This window comes from Convolutriloba macropyga, chromosome 4 (assembly GCF_964194025.1).
Source record: "Convolutriloba macropyga chromosome 4, txConMacr16.3, whole genome shotgun sequence".
Classification (NCBI taxonomy): domain Eukaryota; kingdom Metazoa; phylum Xenacoelomorpha; order Acoela; family Convolutidae; genus Convolutriloba; species Convolutriloba macropyga.
In genome coordinates, this window is record NC_134471.1 from 48,734,228 (window position 1) to 48,755,401 (window position 21,174).

Consider the following 21,174-nt stretch of genomic DNA (forward strand, 5'->3'; position numbering starts at 1 on the left):
ACACGAAATTTGTGTTTGTGGACTTGCTTAAGGCAAAGAGTGAAGCACTGGCCAGCCTGAAGAAATTTGTTCTCAGTGTGGGGACGCCCAAGAAGCTGAGGCAAGACAATGCGAAGGAGTTTCTCTCAGAGCAGTTCAAGACGTACTGCTTAGATGCAGGCATTCTACAGGAAAAGACCATACCAGAGACGCCACAACAGAATGGGTTAGCTGAGAGGTGCAACAGGACACTGCTGGAGATGGCAAGATGTTTGCTCATTGAGTCAGGACTTCCCAAGATGATGTGGGGAGCAGCAATTCTTCACGCAGCAAGGATCAGAAACTTGGTTGTGAGACGAGGAGAAGAAAAATGCCCAGCAGAGCTGATGAAAGGTATAAAACCTAAGCTTTCAATTAGTAAATTATCTATTTTTGGTTGCACAGTCTTCATGAGGAAGAGTGACAGAGAAGTCAGCAAACTTGAACCCAAGGCACTGGAAGGAAAGTTTGTGGGTTACACTGAAGGAGAAAACGGATACCTGGTGTACATACCCAACACACGCAAGGTGATGGCAGTTCGAGATGTGATCATCAAGGAGTCTGAAGTGGGCTCAATCCCTGACAACAAAGAAACGGCTGACCTACTAGATGAGGGGTCGGAACTGGGAATCTGGCACCCAGATGATGGTCATCAAGATGATGACAACAGAGAACGACAGGACACATCTACTGCAATAAAGGAGGAGTGGCATGACGCAGGGAGCGTGAATACGCAAGAAACAACACTGAGACAAGAGGCCTCGGATGTTGGAGAAACAGCACTAGATGAAGGATCTACTGCAACAAGAGGGAGTCACAGAGACTCAGAGTCCCTGGAAGACAGTGACACAGAAGAGTTCTCACAGTTAGAGACAGTTGGCTTCAATGAAAATGCACTGGAACACGCGGACAGAGCAGAGCCCAGACGAGGGACACGAGCAAGGAATGTTCCGCAATTTTTTGGAGAAGTCAGGACCCATCTTGCTGTGACTGAGGGCGACTATGTGGAACCCAAAACAGTCTACGAAGCCAAGCAAGGTGACGATTGGGACCAGTGGCACCGGGCAATGAAGGACGAGGTCAAGGCACTCCAAGACAACGAGACTTGGAACCTAGTGAGACCACCCACAGACAGGGACGTCATACCGGGCAAATGGGAATACAAAGTGAAATTGGGACCCAGTGGTCAAGTGGACAAATACAAAGCGCGCTATGTGGCGAAAGGCTTCAAACAAGTGGAAGGACTGGACTACTTTGAGACTTTTGCGCCTACCTGTAAGCCAGAGACATTTAGGATTCTACTTCAGCTATCAGCGAAGCAAGGCCATGTGATGCACCAATTTGATGTCAAGACTGCTTTCCTGCACTCACCAATCGAGGAAGAAGTGTATCTGGAACAGCCACAGGAGTTTGTAAAACGCGGATCAGATGGGGAGAAGTTAGTATGTCGACTAAATAAATCAATTTATGGTTTGAAACAGGCTGCTAACAACTGGTACAAAGAGCTGGCAAACTTCCTACTGAGACAGGGGTTCACCAGAAGCAGGAACGATCACTGCTTGTTCGCAAGATCAGAGGCAGAGGATCACACCTTCATCTTGGTCTGGGTTGACGACATCATAGTAGCATCAAGAAGTATGACAGTGGTCTCTGATGTCAAGAAGGCACTAGAAGCAACCTTTCACATGGAAGACAGAGGGAGAGTACACTGGTTTCTGGGTCTAAGAATCAGACGAGAAGAGGGCAAAGTCACAGTCGACCAAGAACGCTACATAGAAACAATGCTTGAGCGGTTTCAAATGGATCAATGCAAACCATCAAGAACTCCAGCTGATTTGAGTTTGAAACTTCAGACAGCACAGAACGGAGACGAAGAAGTGGACCAGAGGATCTACAGAAGCTTGGTTGGATCACTTCTGTATCTGGCCAAACAGACGAGGCCAGACATCATGTTCACAGTCAACATTCTGTCCAGACACATGAATGCACCTACCAATCAACACTGGATGTGCGGAAAACGACTTCTGCGATATCTTCAAGGTTCAAAAGGTTTAAAACTTACTTACACAAAAGAGGCTAGTTATGATTTAGTGGGGGAAAGTGATGCAGACTGGTCTGGAGACGTGAACGACAGAAAATCAACAACGGGCTATTACTTCAAGCTCAACGGAAGTGGCGCAGCACTCAGCTGGGGTGTCAAGAAGCAGGCCACAGTTGCTCTTTCTTCATCAGAAGCAGAATATCAGGGCATGGCAGCAGCATTTCAGGAAGCACTCTACCTGAAACAACTTCTAGAGGATTTTGGCATCCAACAGAAACGTCCAATAGCAATTGGAGAGGACAAACAAAGTTGTATCAGACTCTGCCAAAACCCAGTCATGCATAAAAGGAGCAAGCACATCGAAACGAAGTTTTACTTCATTCGTGACAAGACTGAGGATGGGACTATTTCAATTCATTACGTCCCTACAGACAAAATGGCAGCGGACATCTTCACAAAGTCCTTACCCGTTTCGAAAGTGGAAACATTCAGAGCAGTTTTGATGGGAGCAGACTCTACGCAATCAGCTCAAGTCTGAGTGGGGTTGTTAGAATATCGATCAAACTATAGTCTTAAACTTAGTGAGAATTAGAAAGAAAGTTTGACTTACCAGATTAGAAAGACAAGCAATATGACTTCGATCAAAGAACTTATATAAATGAATCGTCAAGAAATGGTGCTGAGAATCAATATTCGGTTCAAATTGGTGAATCTAGATAACTATTATTAGAGTTAGATTAATTGATGTAAAATCTTCCCAGCATGTATTAAATGATGATGATATCTTCGGAAGTGTGAATGAATTCTTAGAAAAGTGCAAATGCATTCCATTTATGGTTCCTTTTGCGACTGATTTGCAGAAGCAAACCATATTGGGTAACCCTTGAGACCCCCACTATAAATCACGGTGCTAAGATTAGTTTTGTATCTTGACTTTTTCACACTGATAATGGGTATATATACAGCTGATTTTTGAGTCCCTTTTCATCCCCGAATTCAAATCACCATCTTGTTCTAATAATCAGATCTCTCCTGTAAATCTCTAAATTCTTCTGTAAAATATCATTTTGTTATTCTCTCAATTTTTGAGAAATTAATTCTTTTACTTAGTTGAAAACGCTTTTTATTCCGCTTGCGAAAGTCCATAACCCAACAAACTTCAAAAAAATGAAAACCATTAGAAATCAAGTAAAATATCCCAAAGAATTACTATTACCAGTGCTTCTTTTGAAGGGCATTAAGACCTGTCCTTATTCATTTTTTCTGCGGCTGAAAGAACAAAAAAAGACACCAAAGAAAAATTCAATTAAAACTTGCCAGAAAACGCTGTCGAATCGGTAGAGCCATTTTTTCGCTCTCAAAATACGTTCGATTGCGCCCTCCTCAAACACCGATAATATAGTATGTCGCTTTTCATACTTTCATTAATAAGACTAGGTAACAAGTAGAAAAAAAAAGAAAAAAGGGGCAAAAATAAGTAGTACTTTTGATTTTTTTCGAAACAAAGTTACTTCCAAAATCTTGAAAGCCATTAATTACAGAATGAAATGATTGATTAGTTTCGTTTATTCGTCCAATGGAAGTCCTCAAGAACTGCAGTTATCATGAATATGTCTTGCGCCTACAAAAAACATCAAAGATGACAAATCAATTTAAATTTTTGTGAAAAAACCGAAGTCGAAGCCAGAAAGGTCATAACGAAATCTGTTATTATTCTAAATTTTTGAATCTTTTTTTGACCCCAATAATTTCATATTCGACCTGTAATTAACGAGACTATCTAGCGAAAAGACAAAAAAAATTGCGAATTTTAAAAGATTCTTTATTTTGGAAAACAACTGTTTTCAAAGTCAAGAAAGCTATCAGCTATCTACTAATATCAGAATATAGATATCCATGAAAAGTCAATGAACTCTTTCACTATTCTGAAAACTTCATACGACTAAAAAGACAAAGAAAAACGTCAGTTAAAGACAATTGTGAAAAAAAATCAAATAAATTCTTCGAGAAAGTGCTGTCGAAGCCATTAAAACGTTAATCTATCTTTTAGGATTTTAATATGTTCAAATGTGTTCTATTTTTAATGCTAAAAATGTGATATGAGAACTCTCAATAATAGAAAAATGTGACAAAACTAGAAAACGTGAAAAACTAGCAAATATCTAAAAACAAAAAACTCTAAAATCTAATGGTATCAAAGCCAGAAAACAAAAAATAATGGCTTAAAACAGCAATAGAGATTAAATTTTTAATAAATACAAAGAAAAAGCATCCTTTCTTTGCTGACACGAAGCTACAAGTTGACCAAATAAAGAAAACAAATAGAGGTAAAATTCATTAAGCCAATATTTATTTAAAAATCAATTAATTTTAAAATTCATAACGACCATAAGCTTTCGAGTAGAAAAACTAAATTCATTAGATTGCAGCTGCTTAGGAATCCAATCGGACCTATCACTCCTGAGCTTTGATTTGATATATTCGGTTCTTTAGTTAATATAAAAAAGATCATTTTTTAAAAAAAAGACCGACTGATTTCAATCCGAATTCATTTTTAGATTGTAACAGTCCAAGATGGCTCCAAAACTACCCCTGCTAATGTTTTTTGTTCATATCGAACACTTAGTTATTCGAATGTTATAGATATTGATATTTTGTTAGTTAAAAAAGGATACTGCGTTTTTGATAATCAACGAATAAATTTTGCAAAAAACGGCAAAATTTTATTTACAGAGCACTCTCAACGGTATTTGAAATAATAAAAGCCCCCCTTTTGACTCTTCGAAGATTGTGTTGGTGGTGTTTGTGTCTGTATTTCCTGTAAATTTAATCAAACTCGACTTAAAAAATCTTATTTCGTGCTGTTTTTGATGAATAAGTCTTAATTTTGGAATATTTAGCCAGCTTTTTTGACAAAAAATGAATAAAAATAACTTACAATATTTCTTTGTCTTTACAAATAAAAATCAACAACACTTTCTATCGCCCTTTAGGAACACTTAATTCTGTGAATGTTATAGATTTAGATAATTCGTTAGTTAAAAACTCAATAATAAATTCTGCGTTTTTGATAATCAACGAGTAACTTAACGAAAAACGGCAAAGTTTTAACTACAGATTACTCTCAACAGAGGTAGAAGTAGGAATAGGCCCTGTTTGAGTCTACAAAGATTGTATCAGTGTTGTTTGGTGGTGTACTTCAGGCAAATTTAATCAAAGTGGACTAAAGAAGCTTATATCGTGCTATTTTTGATGAAAAAGGCTGAATTTTGAAATATTTAGCCCAAATTTTTGAGAAAAAAATTAATTCAAAATAATCAACAATACTTTTTTGGTGCTAAAAAAATCAACAACACTTTTCTTAAAAACTTTATCAATTTTCGGCAAAATTGGCGGAGTTTTAGTCAAAAATTCCGGAAAATGTGAATAAAATCAACGGAATTCACTATATTTTCTCAAAAGTTTTAACCTTGATAACTCCCTGTAAGAAACGAAAATCAGAAAAATCTTTTTAATTCCATTTTCTACGTTGGACAAGCTTTCTAATGATACCAGTCTCAACTCTCTACGATGAATATATCGATCGGCGAAAATTGACTGAACAAAAAAAACCCATTTGAGTATATAGTTCCTCCCCCCACAAGTGGGGTCGGAACAAAAACACTGAATTTAGGCTAGTAGTGTTTCTAGAAGGTCTAATGGACTGAATTTCTTAACTGCAGAAAATTTGAAACTTTGAACCAATAACCTGTTTCTCTTACAGAGATTTGTTATTGGACAAACTCTTCAGACAAACTCTCAAATATATACAGTCTACTAAAATTTACAAATCTGATATCAACATCAATTTTGCGCCCAAAAACATTTATTCGGACAAATAATCAATCTGCCCTACACGTAGTAACTGATCTAATTTTACCTAAATCTGTTATTTCTAGAGTTTTCAGGGAGTTTTGTGATGTTTTGTAGGAATTTTTTCTCAAATTTTTACGAGATCAAGTTTTTTTCAGTTTTTAAGAATCTTTTAAGATGTTACAAGATAGCCATCCGGTCTCACCCACAGTACTGTTATGTCCTAACTGAATTAGCCTTCAGGTCCTCAACAGTTGAGAAGTCTGACGTACATGTACATTGTGCACTTCACAGTCGGAACCTCAACATGCATTCTAATGGCTGTCTGCTACTACAACATATGGACCACAGTGCATGGCACCACAACTATGGCCTTGGGTGACCATAGTGCTCTAGGGGCCAATCACTCGCGGGGTGCAAATTCAACTCTGATTGAATGCAAAAGGGGTAGCTCTGCTACTGTAAACACTCCCAGCAGAGTCAACCTGACCAAAAATCGAGGGGGTGGAGTCAATGCTGCTTGTCCAATACAGAAAACAAGCGCAAAACGCGACTATCGCAACGGTTGGTAACATTGTTCACCGTCAATTGTGTCATGCAAGTCTCTCATAAACAATAACGCCCAGTGAAATGAATCTTGATTCATGTTACCAAGCCATAAGAGATATTGAGTTTTTTTTACCAAGTTTTAGATGCCTTAGCAAGATTTTTTGAGTTAAACTAGTATAGAGTTTGCAAATTTAACTGATATAATAACTGCACAAAATATCGCAAAAAGTCAAAAACCATAATTGTTAGGCGAAATAAGACGAAAGTTTAATTCATTTTCCCTACAGCATAGGATCATGCAAGTGGATAAAAGACCTTCGACGTAAATCACATAACTCTTCAAATTTAAATTTCATGCTTTCACATGCACAAAAAATGATGACAAACTTCAAATCACCTCTCGTTGCGTTGAAAACGCTTCCATAACTTATCGATTAAATGACTTTGTAGTGCCCCATGAAGTCTTCAAAAAATGAAACTATAAGTATGTAATTAACTCCGGTTTTGTATATAATATTCATTACCGTAATAAATTACGTTTACCTTCAGTGTTTTCCCGAGTCGGTTAGTCAGTTAGAATCGGGTAATTCAACTTCGCGCACAGGAAAAAGTAGCGGTAGCCCTTTCAACCTTAAGACTTTTAAAAGAGCCCCACAACTAAAAACACACTAATGAGAAACAACAACCCTTTTCCTCTAAAGGCAAATGTTCACAATTTTTTACCACAACATTCACATTATATTTACTATATTCTTACGGTTTAGGCTAACGAAAGAGACAATGCTATTTATAAATGATCCTATGATTCGCATGCAGCCACGCTTCTTCAATATTAGATACAATATTTTGTCTTTATGAATTTCTACAAAGAATTCAAAGAAAAAATCATACAGCTCAACAAGATGGCCAAATTAAACAGTCGTCATTTGAATTTTTAAAGCGATTAGCACCGTCACTTAGCACAGAAACGATCAGTTCACGAGCTGAAGTTTTACACAGAAATATCACCTTATTAAAACTTTACTTTTTATAGTAAAATACGGTCACAGCAAGGAGTAATCTGAATCAGATACACTAGACGTTTTAAAGTTTTTTTCCTGGTTCATACACTGTTTTTGGCGCAGTCTCGTACGCTAGAGTTTTTCTGCAACAAAAGAACTCGGACAAAATTTTTCACAACAACTAACAAAACTCCCAGAAGCTGTAAACTATGTATATGGCACACACTGGTTTCGGGAAGAGTGTTTTATGAAATTTATCGGAAAAGGAAAACGTCTGCATGATTTTCGTTTCCAACACAAACTTATCAAAATATTTTTTTTGCAAATTCTATGAAAGGTTGAACTACAATGAATAAGACTCATCTCAAAATGGAAAAAATGATATAATTCAACAAATAATGGCAAAAAACGGTAATTCCAGACCAATCTGCCAGATAGGATAATAGAGGCTCACCTAAACCGACTGTAATTTATGAAATGGTCTCTGCAGTTCTTGAGGTCTGTTAAAATTTTCTGAAAAATGATGAAAAAGTGGCTAAATATGGCTCATTGAGTGCCAATTTATTTTGAGAAAGCAAAGTTATTGAAATTGACCCAAATTTAGGCTAAAATCTTGGCTCCAACTCAGCAGCCTTTCATTATTTATGAAAATTAAAAAAAAAAGATATAGCTGTTCTTTAATTTTCATAAATAATGACAGGGTGCTGAGTTGGAGCCTAGATTTGTGATAAATTTTAATATTCAATCTTAATATTTTCAATATACTTCAGCAAAATATGACAAGAGTTGAACAAATTGTACTCAAAAGATAACCAAAAATAGTGAAAGTCAGCCAAAAGTTCACAAAAATTTAAACCTCGATAAATCATTACAAAAACGAGAATCTGATATGCTCCAATTCAAATACTTTACGCTCAATGGAACAAATACAAAGTACAAATGCCTGTTGACTTATTTTTAAAATGTTAACTGATAGAATATGGCAGATATTAGGAAATGCGCGATGTCTGTGGTGCGAATGTAACCGTTCTGATGAAGTGTGTTCTCAGGACAAATGCGTGTCGAAATTACCCCCATGACCCCCCCCCCCCCCCTCAACTGATGTAAGAGTAGGGGTAATTGTCTAGGGGGGGGGGGGGGGGGTAAACTGATGTAAGATTAGGGGGGTAACGAGGGGAAATTTTAGATTTTACCCCCCATTACCCCCTACTCATACATCATTTTGCCACCCGCCCCCCACCACCACCACCATCATTCCCATTCCCAACCCCCCCCCCCCACCACCACCACCACCATTCCCAACCCCCCCCCCCCCAAAAAAAAAAATAAAATAAAAAATGATGTAAGAGTTTTGAGGGGAATTGGCCCTAATCTAAGATCTTTTTTGGGGTAAAAATTCGACACGGGTAAGAAACGATGAACACTGAAATCCCAGAGTAAGATCGCCAAGTATGGCCATAAAAAGGGAACTTTTAAACTTACCAAAAGTGAAAATTTACCAAAAGTGGCCCGTCTAAATATTAGTACAATTTAAACAGTATGAAAGCAAGTTCAAATATATAAAATAACTGGCGACAAAAATAAGTTCCACTCCAAAATGTGGAGTTAGAACAATATCAAATCAAATGAGCAAAGTAACGAAAAAGAAGTATAGTTGTTCACTCTGTTACAGCAGCACCTACGGTGAGAAAAGGATCGGACATACGTTTAGGATCGTACGGAACAGTCATCAGTACCAGCACATCCAATAATGGCACAGTAGCAGGTAGAGGAGTGGGGGGAGGAGGAGGAGGGAGAACATCATCAGCTGGCACCTCGAACAGAGATGTGAATACTACCCCGTGTATGCGCGTGAACAGTCACCGACACATGAACAGCACAGGCAGCAAAGTTGGAATCATAGCCCATCATGGCGATAACCAATCAGGTAGAACTTCATTTATCAATAGACATTTTGACAGAGAGATTGGGAAAACTGAGGGAACAGTAACTTTTAAGTTGGTACTACAGAATAAAGAGATATATGGTGCGTTTTTAAGATAATTGCAACAGATGAGAATTGTAAAACTAATCATGCTTCTTAAAAGTAATGCAACTAAATTATATGAACTGAAATTTGATAGTTTAAAAATCAAAACAAAAAAAATATCATAACTCAGGTTGAGGTGCCAGACGGAAGCAAGTATGTCCAGACCATGTTAAACAGAAAGTGTCTACGTTCAGACCATCCCAAACAGAAAGATCTTATGTTCATACTTATTTTTGAGTTTACCAGACTTCCCTGCTTTCATGTTCTGACTTTCGTGCGTTAACCAATTTTTGTGTGTTAACCAGACTTTTGAGCGTTTTTAAGATTTTGTGTGCCAAACAGAATTTCGTGTGTTCATGTCCAGACCTCAAAAAAACTTAATTTTGCTATTATCCTGTTTAAAAAGTGAAATTTAATCGGGAAGAGGAGTTTTCTAATTGAATTAAACTTGGTATGGAGTGTTTTCAGTTTATGTGAAGTTTGAACAAACAAACAGTTTCAGGAATACTTTTTCCAGAAAAAGTTGTTTCATATGGAAAACTTTTGCTTGTCTAAGTAAAATTTCATGTCAATGAGTTGTTCAAATGAAACGATAGTTTGTATGGAAGTTGCCTAGATTAAGTTCAGGCTGAAATTTTGCATTGTTTTTAGCGTAGCTTGTCTAGGAAATAAGTTAGATATCTAAGTTTTTTTAGGACATGCCGTTTATGTCCTATTTAGAAATTAATTAAAATATTATAATCAATCGCGTCTAGTTGTCTAAATTGAATTAAAGTTGCAAAAAACAATCCCAGAGTCACGTTTATGCTGCCAATGCTATACTGATTATTCTAAGATATACTTCTCGCTACCCATATGCAACCACTTGCAACCTTGTTCCCATCACGCTTGTATTTTTTTTTTCATTTCATCGATCATAGAGGTAATGAACTGCTTATAAAATAGTCAGCTGTCCAACTTTCTTTCTACTCTGTACATCAAATCTAATATTTGTAATGTATCCAAAAATTGTGCATGCTATTGTTTCATATTTTTAAAATGAAACTTAGCGGTAGTGCAAATTATTGTATAAATTTTTTTGGGCGCCTAATTTGAAATTTTTGAATTCATTCTCCTAAAAATAATGCAGCAATTTTAATTGAAAATGTTTTGATAATTGTCTGTGCAGTGCTGTTATGCTCTGCAGGTACTGTAAACTGCTGTTTTACCTTTCAAACGACCAACTTTATGAACAGGAATAATTTACCCTAACGATCATTGTTGTACCTCTTTACCTCATAAAATCTTTAATCATTCTAGTCCACAGGCTTAGGCCTCAAACTTATGAAAGCTTATAAAAGACCGTTCACGACCCAAAATAGGTATGAATTACAAAAAGTTGGGTTGAGCAATTTTCATATCATGAGTCAGGTAAAATTGTTTTCATGAGTCCGCATTTTTACCTCAAAAATTTTAAGTACAATTTTTTGCTCACTATTGCTTGTAACGTAGTCAGCGAGCAAGCTCATGCATCTTTCCAGATTCAGAAGAACTACCAATCTATCACAAATTAGCATTGTGTTCTCAAAAATGATATTTCATAACTTTGGAATGGATAACAACTGAATAATGAAACAATTTTATTATTGCCAATGGAAAGACTACTGCAATTAAACTACCTGGTGTTAATCAATCAATAAATATGGCAATAATGTCCATATGCGATAACTACTTTATCTTAAGAATTGAAAAAATTCTTAAGTCGTTTGGCAATTTTTCAACAGTGTAGTAAGTAGGACTGCAGTGGTGCGAAGCTGTGGTCTTGCTCCGAATTTACAAAAGGAGACTTGTGTTAAGAGTTTTGCTCAATCTCAATCCATTAAGAGACCAGGCTCAATCGCTGAAGTTTCCTTGACTGGACTATTAAAACGCTATTTCTCGACCCATAAAAAGACCTTATTTTACCAAAAATACCTATGAAGAGACCAGGCTTTACCCAAAATGGCTTTGAAAAGTATTAGTCGACCCATGAAAATACTTTTGCTCGTCTTTAGCAGAGTGTATAACTTTGGCCAATGTTGACCCCCCCCCCCCTCCCCTCCAGATTTTTGAGTCTTGTCATAAGTCGATTTTTCAACCTGGATTCTTATGAAGACTTCTCGGATCTTGTAAATTTTTATAAAATCTTATTATACCATAAATTTTATTAATATAAGATATTTTAAGTCAAACTTTTTCGTGCGAGGTCTGATAAATTTGAAATTGTTTTGCACAAGGCTTAGTAAAGTGTCTTACAGAAAATTAATCAAGGGATGCGCAATCTGAACTCAAAATTTGTGAAATCTTGTGCAAAATTTTTTGTGGACTTTCTTTTTTTGCTGAGGATTCTAAAGTTTCCGCTAAATTATAAAAATGGTAGGTTTCAAATTTTATTCAAATTAAGTCAAGCAGTTTTTTAAGTAATATATTTTAAGGTGATTGTGTCGTTCAGGTCGTCGTGGTGCAGCAGCCGGCTCTAAAACTACCAAAATCTGCGTGTACATTTGTGTAGTCTACATAGCATTGACAATGCCAAGCATTACAAGTCAACTTCTGTTCCACTGCGTGAAATCACTCAAAACGAGCCAAACTATGTCTGACATTTTCATCACAACTTACATTCTCTCACTATTCAACACTGTTTCGAACCCGTTGGTTTACGCCGTCTTGTACAAAACATTCTACATGGAGCTCCAACAGATTGTTCACAGAGTGGTCAAGTTTTTCATGTGCAAACGGGAATGTGATCACCCCCAGTCTGTTGTGAGTTACAGTCGCTCCAATCCACTACCAAAATTGTGAGTCAAAAACAGCGAAAATTAAGAACTTCTCTTTAATATCAAATTCTATCAATATATCAAGTTCACATTCTGGAAATATAAAGTAGATAAATTAAAAGTTTAATTTAGTATTTAGAAAATCGACAAGTACGTTATAAAGAAGCATGCATATTGACTTAATGAATTGAGATGTGTGACTTTATTTATCTCATTGATTTAATTTAATTATTTTGGATCGCTCAACTGTTGATGTTGTATTTGGCACTGATCAAAGACGCAAGCTATTTGTGCACATATTGCTCAAAATTTTGTTTACCCCCCCCCCCTCACTGTGCAAAATTAGCGAGAACTTTTACTTTTCACTTTAACAACAAATAAAATTAGGACAGATTGACAACCATGCTTTCCAATTTGTGCAACAACTCAAATTCATTACGGGCGTCTACCGGTTCCAAATTTTTGAGTAAATTTACTCGTTTTTAATGCCATTTTTCATTTTTCCTATGTTAATAGATTGTGCGTATGAACCATACTTTCGAACTTCGCGTACGGAAAGGCCGTATGACAAAATTCCAGTCAGATTTCTTCACTTTTAAAAGTTGAAAAGTGAAACCTGCTTTGTACCACAAAATATGTTTGACGGAAGCGCCGTCCGCAAAATTTTGCGTGGTTAGATTTCATATAACGGATCTTTTCCGTTTGTGCCCCCCCCCCAGCTTAGTGGGCGCATATTATTTGCAACCCCCGACGTACGCTCCATATTTTTTACATAGTGATCTACTATGTAATCGCACGTGCTCTTTAACTGGGGGCGCATAACGTACTGGGGGAGGGGGGCACAAACTAAACAGATCCCATATAACTTAGGACCGCATTTCGCGCTTTTACGGACTGGAAGCAATAATCACTTTTCAAAAGCATTGAAAGAACTATTTGTATTGAAACTATTTTACCGCATTGAAATTACGTCAAATGAATTCATTTGATCAAAGCGTTTTTTGAATTCATTTGAAAGTAGGCTTCACCACAACGACCCATGTAAGCAAGTTGGAGCAACCTCTCAAATATCAATTTTTATGGTAACTGATGAAAAGCCAAAACAGCTCAGCAAACTACTAAAGTTGTCAAGTGTAAGATGTAAGCTACCATTTTTATATGTTTCGATCTTTTTTATTATTCTTACAAGAAGCTAGAAAGATTACATGTTAAAGTTGACTACTTATGTAGTTTGCCATGCTGTTCTTTCAAAAGTTCACATGAAATCTTTTTACTATTCTTTTGTTTCTATCCATTGCTGTCAAAAAACTTTCTACAGGACGGCAAGAATACCATATCTATGTAAGTGGTTTGAAATATTAATTTTTCAATATCATTCATTACAATTTATTTCTGCTAAACTCTTTGATATATATGATAAAGGCAGATAGGATGAAATTAGCGCATATACAATAAAATTAACACAATTTTGTTTCGATAGTTTCCTGCTGAGACCAACACCGATGAAAGGGCAGTAAGAAAAATATACTTGGTAGATAAAATTGAAAATTTTGATTATGAGCGGAAAGAAATTAGCTCCATTTTTATTTAAATTTTGTATGCAATTAATCCATAAAATGTGCTTTGTAAAAATTCACAACTTCGAAATTTTGATCTTTCAAAGACCTGTAGTAATAAATTTTGTCAAAAATAATTTCGCGTGAGATCACATGATTTGATATACATTTCTGATAACTTTGATAAAAATTTGTTACAAGTTTTTTGTTGCAAATTTGAATGTGTTGCACTAATCAATTCAACCGGAAAAAGTTTCGTGAAACGATGTAAACTCGTTTTGTTCACCATAATTTTGAATTCAAATAAGGGAAGAGACGGAAATTTTTCGTCTTTCACTTTGACAATGCCATTCCACTGTTAGCATATGCTTAGAATCAAACGCCAACCCCATAAAGTGCAGTTTTGTGGCAATTCAGTTTTATTAAACGAGGAACTATCGATTTCAATTATCTGAAACTACTCAGTCAGTGCTTATTTTTTAAAATCGGTGCAATACTTTTGTTGCTCGGTGCAGATTATATCTAGAAATTTATTACAGTGAACGTATTTTATTACCATATACCCACTTACTTTCTGCGCTGTCGGTATGTTCACTTACCAGAGCTATAACGTAAACTTTGTCTTCAAAGAGCCGAAACACGACTATAAATTATATGTTTGTCTCAGTAGCCTGCATCCAATTGCAGGCTAAAATATAATTTTGACAGTGATAGAGTTTAACTTTGAAATTTGTTAATAGAACAAACAATTTTAATTTAATGTTAACTTTAAGAAACCATTTTATCGAGGCAGAAAGCTCCTAAAAGACACTCTCAGAAATAAAAACATGATCAGTTAAGGCCGCGGAAACGAAGAGATGTAAAAGTCTTCCTTTCTATCTAAATTGGACCGGCAGGCTGGTGCAAAGTGCATCATTTTTTACTCTCCCTTGCAGCCCATTCAAAAAGCCCACAAGCTATCCACTTTATCACATTTAAACCCTATCGGAAATCTCTTAGAAAGCGGGGCAGCAAAAAATCGTCTTTAAAATGTTAAGTAGTTTGAATTCTACGTTTGTCAACGTTGGGTTCGAAAGCTGCCTTCAAATTTTGTACGGGGAACGCTTCAAATTAATGAATATACGTTGTGACGCTAATAGCTTTTCATTTTTGGCATTTGCTGCGGGGGAAAGTGGTCCTTGAAAAATGCGTACCTAATTATTCAGGGCAGAAGGTGTGAAATTACATAGTCACCTCCTCTCTAAGCCCAAATAGCGCTTGATAAGGCGAAAGTAGTGGCCCGTTGGGCACAATGATTGCATCAGTTCTTGCCTGCATTCCAGTTAATTGATATTTGAAATCAATAGACGGCAAGCACGTCAAAATGTCACAATTAAAGCTCCAAGGCTGTACGTGAACTGATTTCCGATTCTTTCCAGTATTATAGAGCAGAGCATTTCCTTATTGAAGAACAAAAAAAACTATACGTACGTAATCCATGCCTGAAAAGCGAACAAAAGGAAAGAGAAGGAAACGCAATCTTGCGTCTATGTTTGCCTTTTAGGTTGATTAGCAGTATATCATTAGCATTGTCAATCTTTCGAGTTCTGATTAAGTCATGTCAAATATGATGAGCTTAGTGATTATCTACCCCGTGATTAACTGGGGTATTTTGAAGCGATTTAAATTGCTAATATCTAATTCGAATAGATTGAATTGAATGAGCTGCATTATCTCATCGGAGAAGACGCAATCTGGTTGTAAATTGATCAATTTATGGTTGAAATGACATCTTGCTCCAAACCCATTATCGTTGATCAGCTAATTGGCTACAAAACAACTGTTTTTATCCGGTCCGAAAGATTATAAAAAAATGAATATCCAAACAATAATCCGTTCATTTTTGTTGAGGATAAAATATAATTGTAACAGAGCAAAAAGGTTAAAATGCGAACCTAAGCATGCATCTCTCAAAAAAATGCCCATAAAAAGCTGCGAAAAATTAGTTGCAAAATTTGCTCTCGATTATTAATAAAGTTTGTGATCCAAATGCAAAACTGTCATACCTTCTTCAACGTGGTATACCTTTGCAACTTGCGAAAATCTGACTATGATTCGTGTTAACGAGTCATAGTTACATAGTTAACAAGACTTAATCAAGCTAAACCAATGAAAAAAGTTAGGAGAATCACGCACTGAAGTCCAGTTGTAAAACAGTACTCAGCAGGCACAAATTCGTCGTCACTTCTAATCGATATGCTGATGTCTTGAAATTTCATGACTTCAGACGTCATATTCCTTTTGCGGGAATCACTTTAGGCAAGAGACGACAGCGTCCGTACATAGCCAAATCTCGATCCTGTTGCCAAGAATGCTTCATGAAATTTTGAAGGTCCTGCCGACGACTGTAAGAAATTTTCTGATCCGAAATAATTTGTCAAAGTACGTGAAGTCAGATTGCTGAGTCTCTTAAGATTCATAGACCTAAAAATAATGTTTTACGATTCAGTATTTTGGTTTTGGCACTTAGAATTTGTTGTGTCAGAAACGGAGAAATTAAAACTGAATTTCAAAATTTTGGTGATCCAGATTGCAAATAATTCAGTTAATTGTTACTATTGGTCGTTACTACTATTGGTCATCTCTCACACAGTGTTATTTACGTTAGTGGTATTAGAATTACATGAAACAGCTGTGATGTTGGTAGTCCACATGTCTCATTGTAAGAGCCCTGTCTCTCGTCAAGTTGTTTCCCCCGTCAAGCTGAGTTCATTAATTATGAACAAAAAATAGCAGGTTCAAAATAGTGTTTTTACTGTTATTATTACGTCATAAAAGAGCGTGAAGACCCTCAAACTTTAACTCGAATTCCACTACTCTAAGTAATTCAATATTGCCACGTATGCAGGAAATGCGAGCTCATATGGAGCTACATATATAATCGGAGTTACCGCTGATGTCACTTGGACTTTGCGACAAAAACTATGCACTAAAAACTAACATATGCTCTGTAAATCAAATTTACATAGAGAAACGTTAAGGTTATGTGTTCCATTTCTTTTCATTTTCTCTCCACAGCTTTGTCTATTACCAATGGGGTGCGTAAATTTAGCAAACTGAACATGTCACAATAAGTTTAATAAGCAGTGGAAAAGCTATCAAAAATCAGTAAAACATTAATTTCATTATAAAAAGTGATATTCAGTGCCTATTGAAAGCAATTCTTACAAGGGACGTTAAAAACTCTAAGTTTCTCTAAACTATTTAAGTGATATTAGAGTTAAAGTGACAATGAAATTTTCAGACGAGAGTACAGAATTCTTCAAATTTCTACTGGAAGAGAAATTTGATAGAAAAAACAAAGTCTGATTCTCTTACTAGCTTTACAATCATTTCTTAGTTTTGAAATTACTGCTTTCAAGGCTAATTGACAGCTAGAATTGTCTAAGTAATCATTAAACTTCAAAACCTCAGTTTGAGTAGGTGAAAATCTTCAAGCCTTTCTTACACCTATGGAGCATGACGGCTTGAAATTTCAAAACAATCACAAAGCCGTAGGGCTGGAAATTGCTGCAATGGTTTTTGTGAATAGCAATTCCGGACTTTATTTCAGAGCGAACTCAAGCACATTTGTTGTTATTTCACTTTTGAGATTAATGGATATTCCAAACCACGGGAATTACTTTTCAAAGGGAATTATGTAGAATTTATATTGCACTCGAATGAATATCTAGTAAAGCAATTGCAACTTAGGGTTTAGAAGACCTACAGTTCATAACAGCCAACCGCAAAATCGAAAATACGGACAGACTTTAAACCAGTTAATTAAATATGGCGATGTAAGACTGTTCACGTCACAAGTGAGAGAGCATTCGTTACATTTTGTGCTGCAAACACTTCGAAATTCACCTATAAATAATTTAAAATTTTCTTAATAACTACCCGGACCTCGGTCCAAGTGTAACACAGTAATGAATCATTAAAACTTTCATTATGACATTTTTCATGACCTTAGTACTGTTCATGTCCACTTTCAAAATTTACAGTCTTCACAAAAACGTGACTCATTCGAACATACTTTGCGTGTTTCTGACCTTCATCTGAGCATGATAATTTACTGGCTTGTACTTAACTTGGCATGAATAAATTCTGCCTTCCTTTGATCTGTGAATAGCTATTATAAGACTGGTTATAGGCGGAGCATGATCAATTACCGCCTTACTACTTTCTGAACATAATTACCCGCCAAAATTACTCGCTCTCTCTCCTCAAGGAGGTACTTAGCCTCCGCTTGAAAGCAAACACAGGCTTGGAACAATTAATTATACTGACACATTTATAAAAATATTACATTTATAAATCACGCACAAATGCATCACATAAATAAATGATGTTGATAAATGTCTTCTATTTCAGTCTCCCAGTCTTCTATTTCAGTCTTCTATTTCATTCTGAATATTAATCATCAAAACTCACGAATAAAAGTTTCTTTGAGACATCCAGGTACATCTTGGGAACCTCCGAGACACGCTGGCTTCGCCAGTCATCTTTCCCTGAAGTTGAACACAGAAGACATATGGTTTGACACTTTTCCCAAATGAATGTCCGTCACCGCAGGAAGTTGTAAACACGTCAGCATCGCATATAAAAAAGGTAAAACACCAAACCCCTAATGAAGAGATCACTTGCTGCTTCTCTATTATCCACAGTTCTAATACTTCAACGATCGTTATTCGCACGTGCAAAACTATCCACTAGGTGACATTTATTTGTTAATATTTTTAAAAAACCAAACACAACAGATAATTGATTAACAAACTAACATTTTCTTCATTTGCCGTGCTTTCAATCTCTGGAATACCGCGCTCCCAATTTGGATCTTGAGATTGACTTCTAGTTCCGAATAATTGATTACCATCTGCAATAGTAACAATTCGATCGCCCTGGGAAGAGCTTGCATTCTGTACAATTCTCACGTTTTTGGTGGTCTGCATCATGTTGTAAAATCCAAAATGTCTCTATGACTTTACACTTTAAAGGAGTCAGTTGTATCTGAAAAATGGAAACTTATGCTAACAAACCAACTCTCTACCTCCCATATGAATTAAATGACACCCAAATTTAACATAACCCAACCCCCCCCCCCCTCCTTCGGACACTCAATTGTACCATAATCTATCTGTTGTATGCAGAACAATCTACGGCTAGCGATCCGATTATAGTTCAGAATGCAATCTGATGTATGCAAAAGAAACATGTGCTACGTAAAACGCTCTGTTCTGCACATCAGGAGTTCCTCTCCCCAGGGGGGTTTGTTCGTTCGTTTGTACTGGTATTGGCTTGAATTGATCCTTTAATTCGAAAATTTCATTCTGCATGATTTAGTTCAAATCACGTTACGGATTGCCTTTGATTCTTTTAATTGGGAAGGTGTATTTATTTTAACTCTGATAGTAACATCAGGGATATCGAACATCAACGCACGTTCATGGAGCTTCGGGTACCAAATATGATTAGCTCAAGTATGTTTTTTTTAAGCTAAATGGGACTTTTGCTTCCCTTTCGACACCGTTTCGATGTTGACTAATGTGTTTGCAACATCCTGCGTTGATGGACATTCATTCGGGAAAAGTGTCAAACCAAATGTCTTCTGTGTTCAACTTCAGGGAAAGATGACTGGCGAAGCCAGCGTTTCTCGGAGGTTCCCAGGATGTACCTGGACAGTGTAGAAATTGCAATTCAGTAAATTGGAGGATCTATCCCCCCCACGCACATACGCCCCCCGCCCCAACTGACATTGACCAAATACTGGACTTAATGATCATCCGGTTATGATCATTAGTTTACTACGCTCATTTCAGGATAAGTGTATGATGGTCATCAATAAATTGAAACCAAGTGCAATAAATTTAATTTTAATTGCTTAGAACTTAAGATTCCAACAGTTTAGTTAAATTGCAAAGAATTATAAAGAGATGTTCTTATTTCACTTCACGGGGCTCCAGCTCTGTAATCAGTGTTATCTATCATTGTCCATATTTCGAAACCTAATGTAAATATTTATTATAGGTTGATGACACGTTCTCTCTTGGGTTGAATTTAAAGACACGGAACAATTTTTATTGAGATTTATAATCACATGTGAGTTATTCGAAAATTTCGTTTTTGTTGACTGCGCAGACTGAAAATTATTCATGACTGGACAGGAGAGTAACCGTCTTCACAAAATCATGCTCAGAGAGTGGTCATCATGTAATTAATTATGCCCATGATATAACCAGTCTGTTACTTCTCTGCATAGAATGAAAACTGCTGCTATACTTGAGAGTGATCTGTCACGGTTCTGGTTTGTATGGAAATTCAATTGGGCAGCACTGATTTGCTCTGCGACCAAAGTACGGTACCTGTTTCAAAAGTATAATTTAATTTCTCTTCCTTATTTTCTCGAGAATCTCCAAAGTTAATTTCTTTTTTTTGTACAAATTTTAATTAAAGAGAATTTTGTCAATTATTTAAAAAAATGATTGCTTTGGCTCTGAATATTGGTCAACTTTGACACACCGAAAGCTTTTGTCTCGTTTTCAGATATTTTGCATTGAACCATCAAGACAGCCGTGAAACGCCTGTCAAATGCGAACGAGCGGGTAACTTAATTCAGTTTTGCTATGGTATTACATGGGCTTTTTGTGAAGTCTGCAGATTTAGATTACACTCAAAAGCAAGGCCATTTTGAAGGGAAATTGGCAACCGAACAACGCAAAATTGGAAAACTTAAAAAGTCGCGGAATCCACGCTACAGACTTGGTAGACTGAATTTCGCATTTGAATATATGTCAATTGATTTATATTTGTAGTTGAGTTCCGCGTAGAGTATGCAAAATAACTTTAAAAAGAAGTTTATACAAAACTAAAACAAAACTTAGAAGCTTACAAATACTTTAAGAATTTCACTAACTCAAAAATCCAGCAGCCAAAAATCCAGAAATTTTGAAATAAGTAAGATATTTCTCAAAATTTTAACTCAAATTTATTGACCAGCTTTGGCGAAGCCCTAATCCGACTACAATTAAGTGCAATTAAATTTATAATTAGCCAAAAACCTCGAAATCGAGTATCAAATATTGTGGAATTTAGTTACATAAATTCTTCAAGTCGGTTACCAGCTTTGGCAACCAGATTCCGTCTTTGAACCGAACATATTCCCGCAAAATTAGGAACATCTAATTTATTAAACTCAGCCAGTCATTTTGGGTCTGCCTTTGCGGAGAATGTACTTTCTCTGATTTTGGGGCCCTTCTTGGCATTCTTGCAAAAAAATGCGGCGTAATCAAGTCATTAATGTGATGAAATTGTG

At 36.3% G+C, this 21,174-nt stretch overlaps 1 protein-coding gene across 3 annotated transcripts in view; it reads left to right on the plus strand.

Moving 5' to 3' along the window:
- The window catches only part of LOC142338470 (uncharacterized), an 86,341-nt gene extending 73,668 nt beyond the window's left edge, over window positions 1-12,673 (plus strand). Inside the window, exons 5-7 of one of the 3 annotated variants that reach the window (XM_075388239.1) lie at window positions 6,155-6,475; window positions 9,173-9,388; window positions 11,961-12,673. In XM_075388239.1, coding sequence (XP_075244354.1) covers window positions 6,155-6,475; window positions 9,173-9,388; window positions 11,961-12,310 — 887 coding nt within the window. In that variant the 3' untranslated portion in view covers window positions 12,311-12,673. Of the gene's footprint in view, window positions 1-6,154; window positions 6,476-9,133; window positions 9,389-11,960 lie in introns of all 3 variants that reach the window. The other 2 variants (XM_075388238.1, XM_075388242.1) reach the window with 2 other exon arrangements.
- Window positions 12,674-21,174: the final 8,501 nt, after the last annotated feature.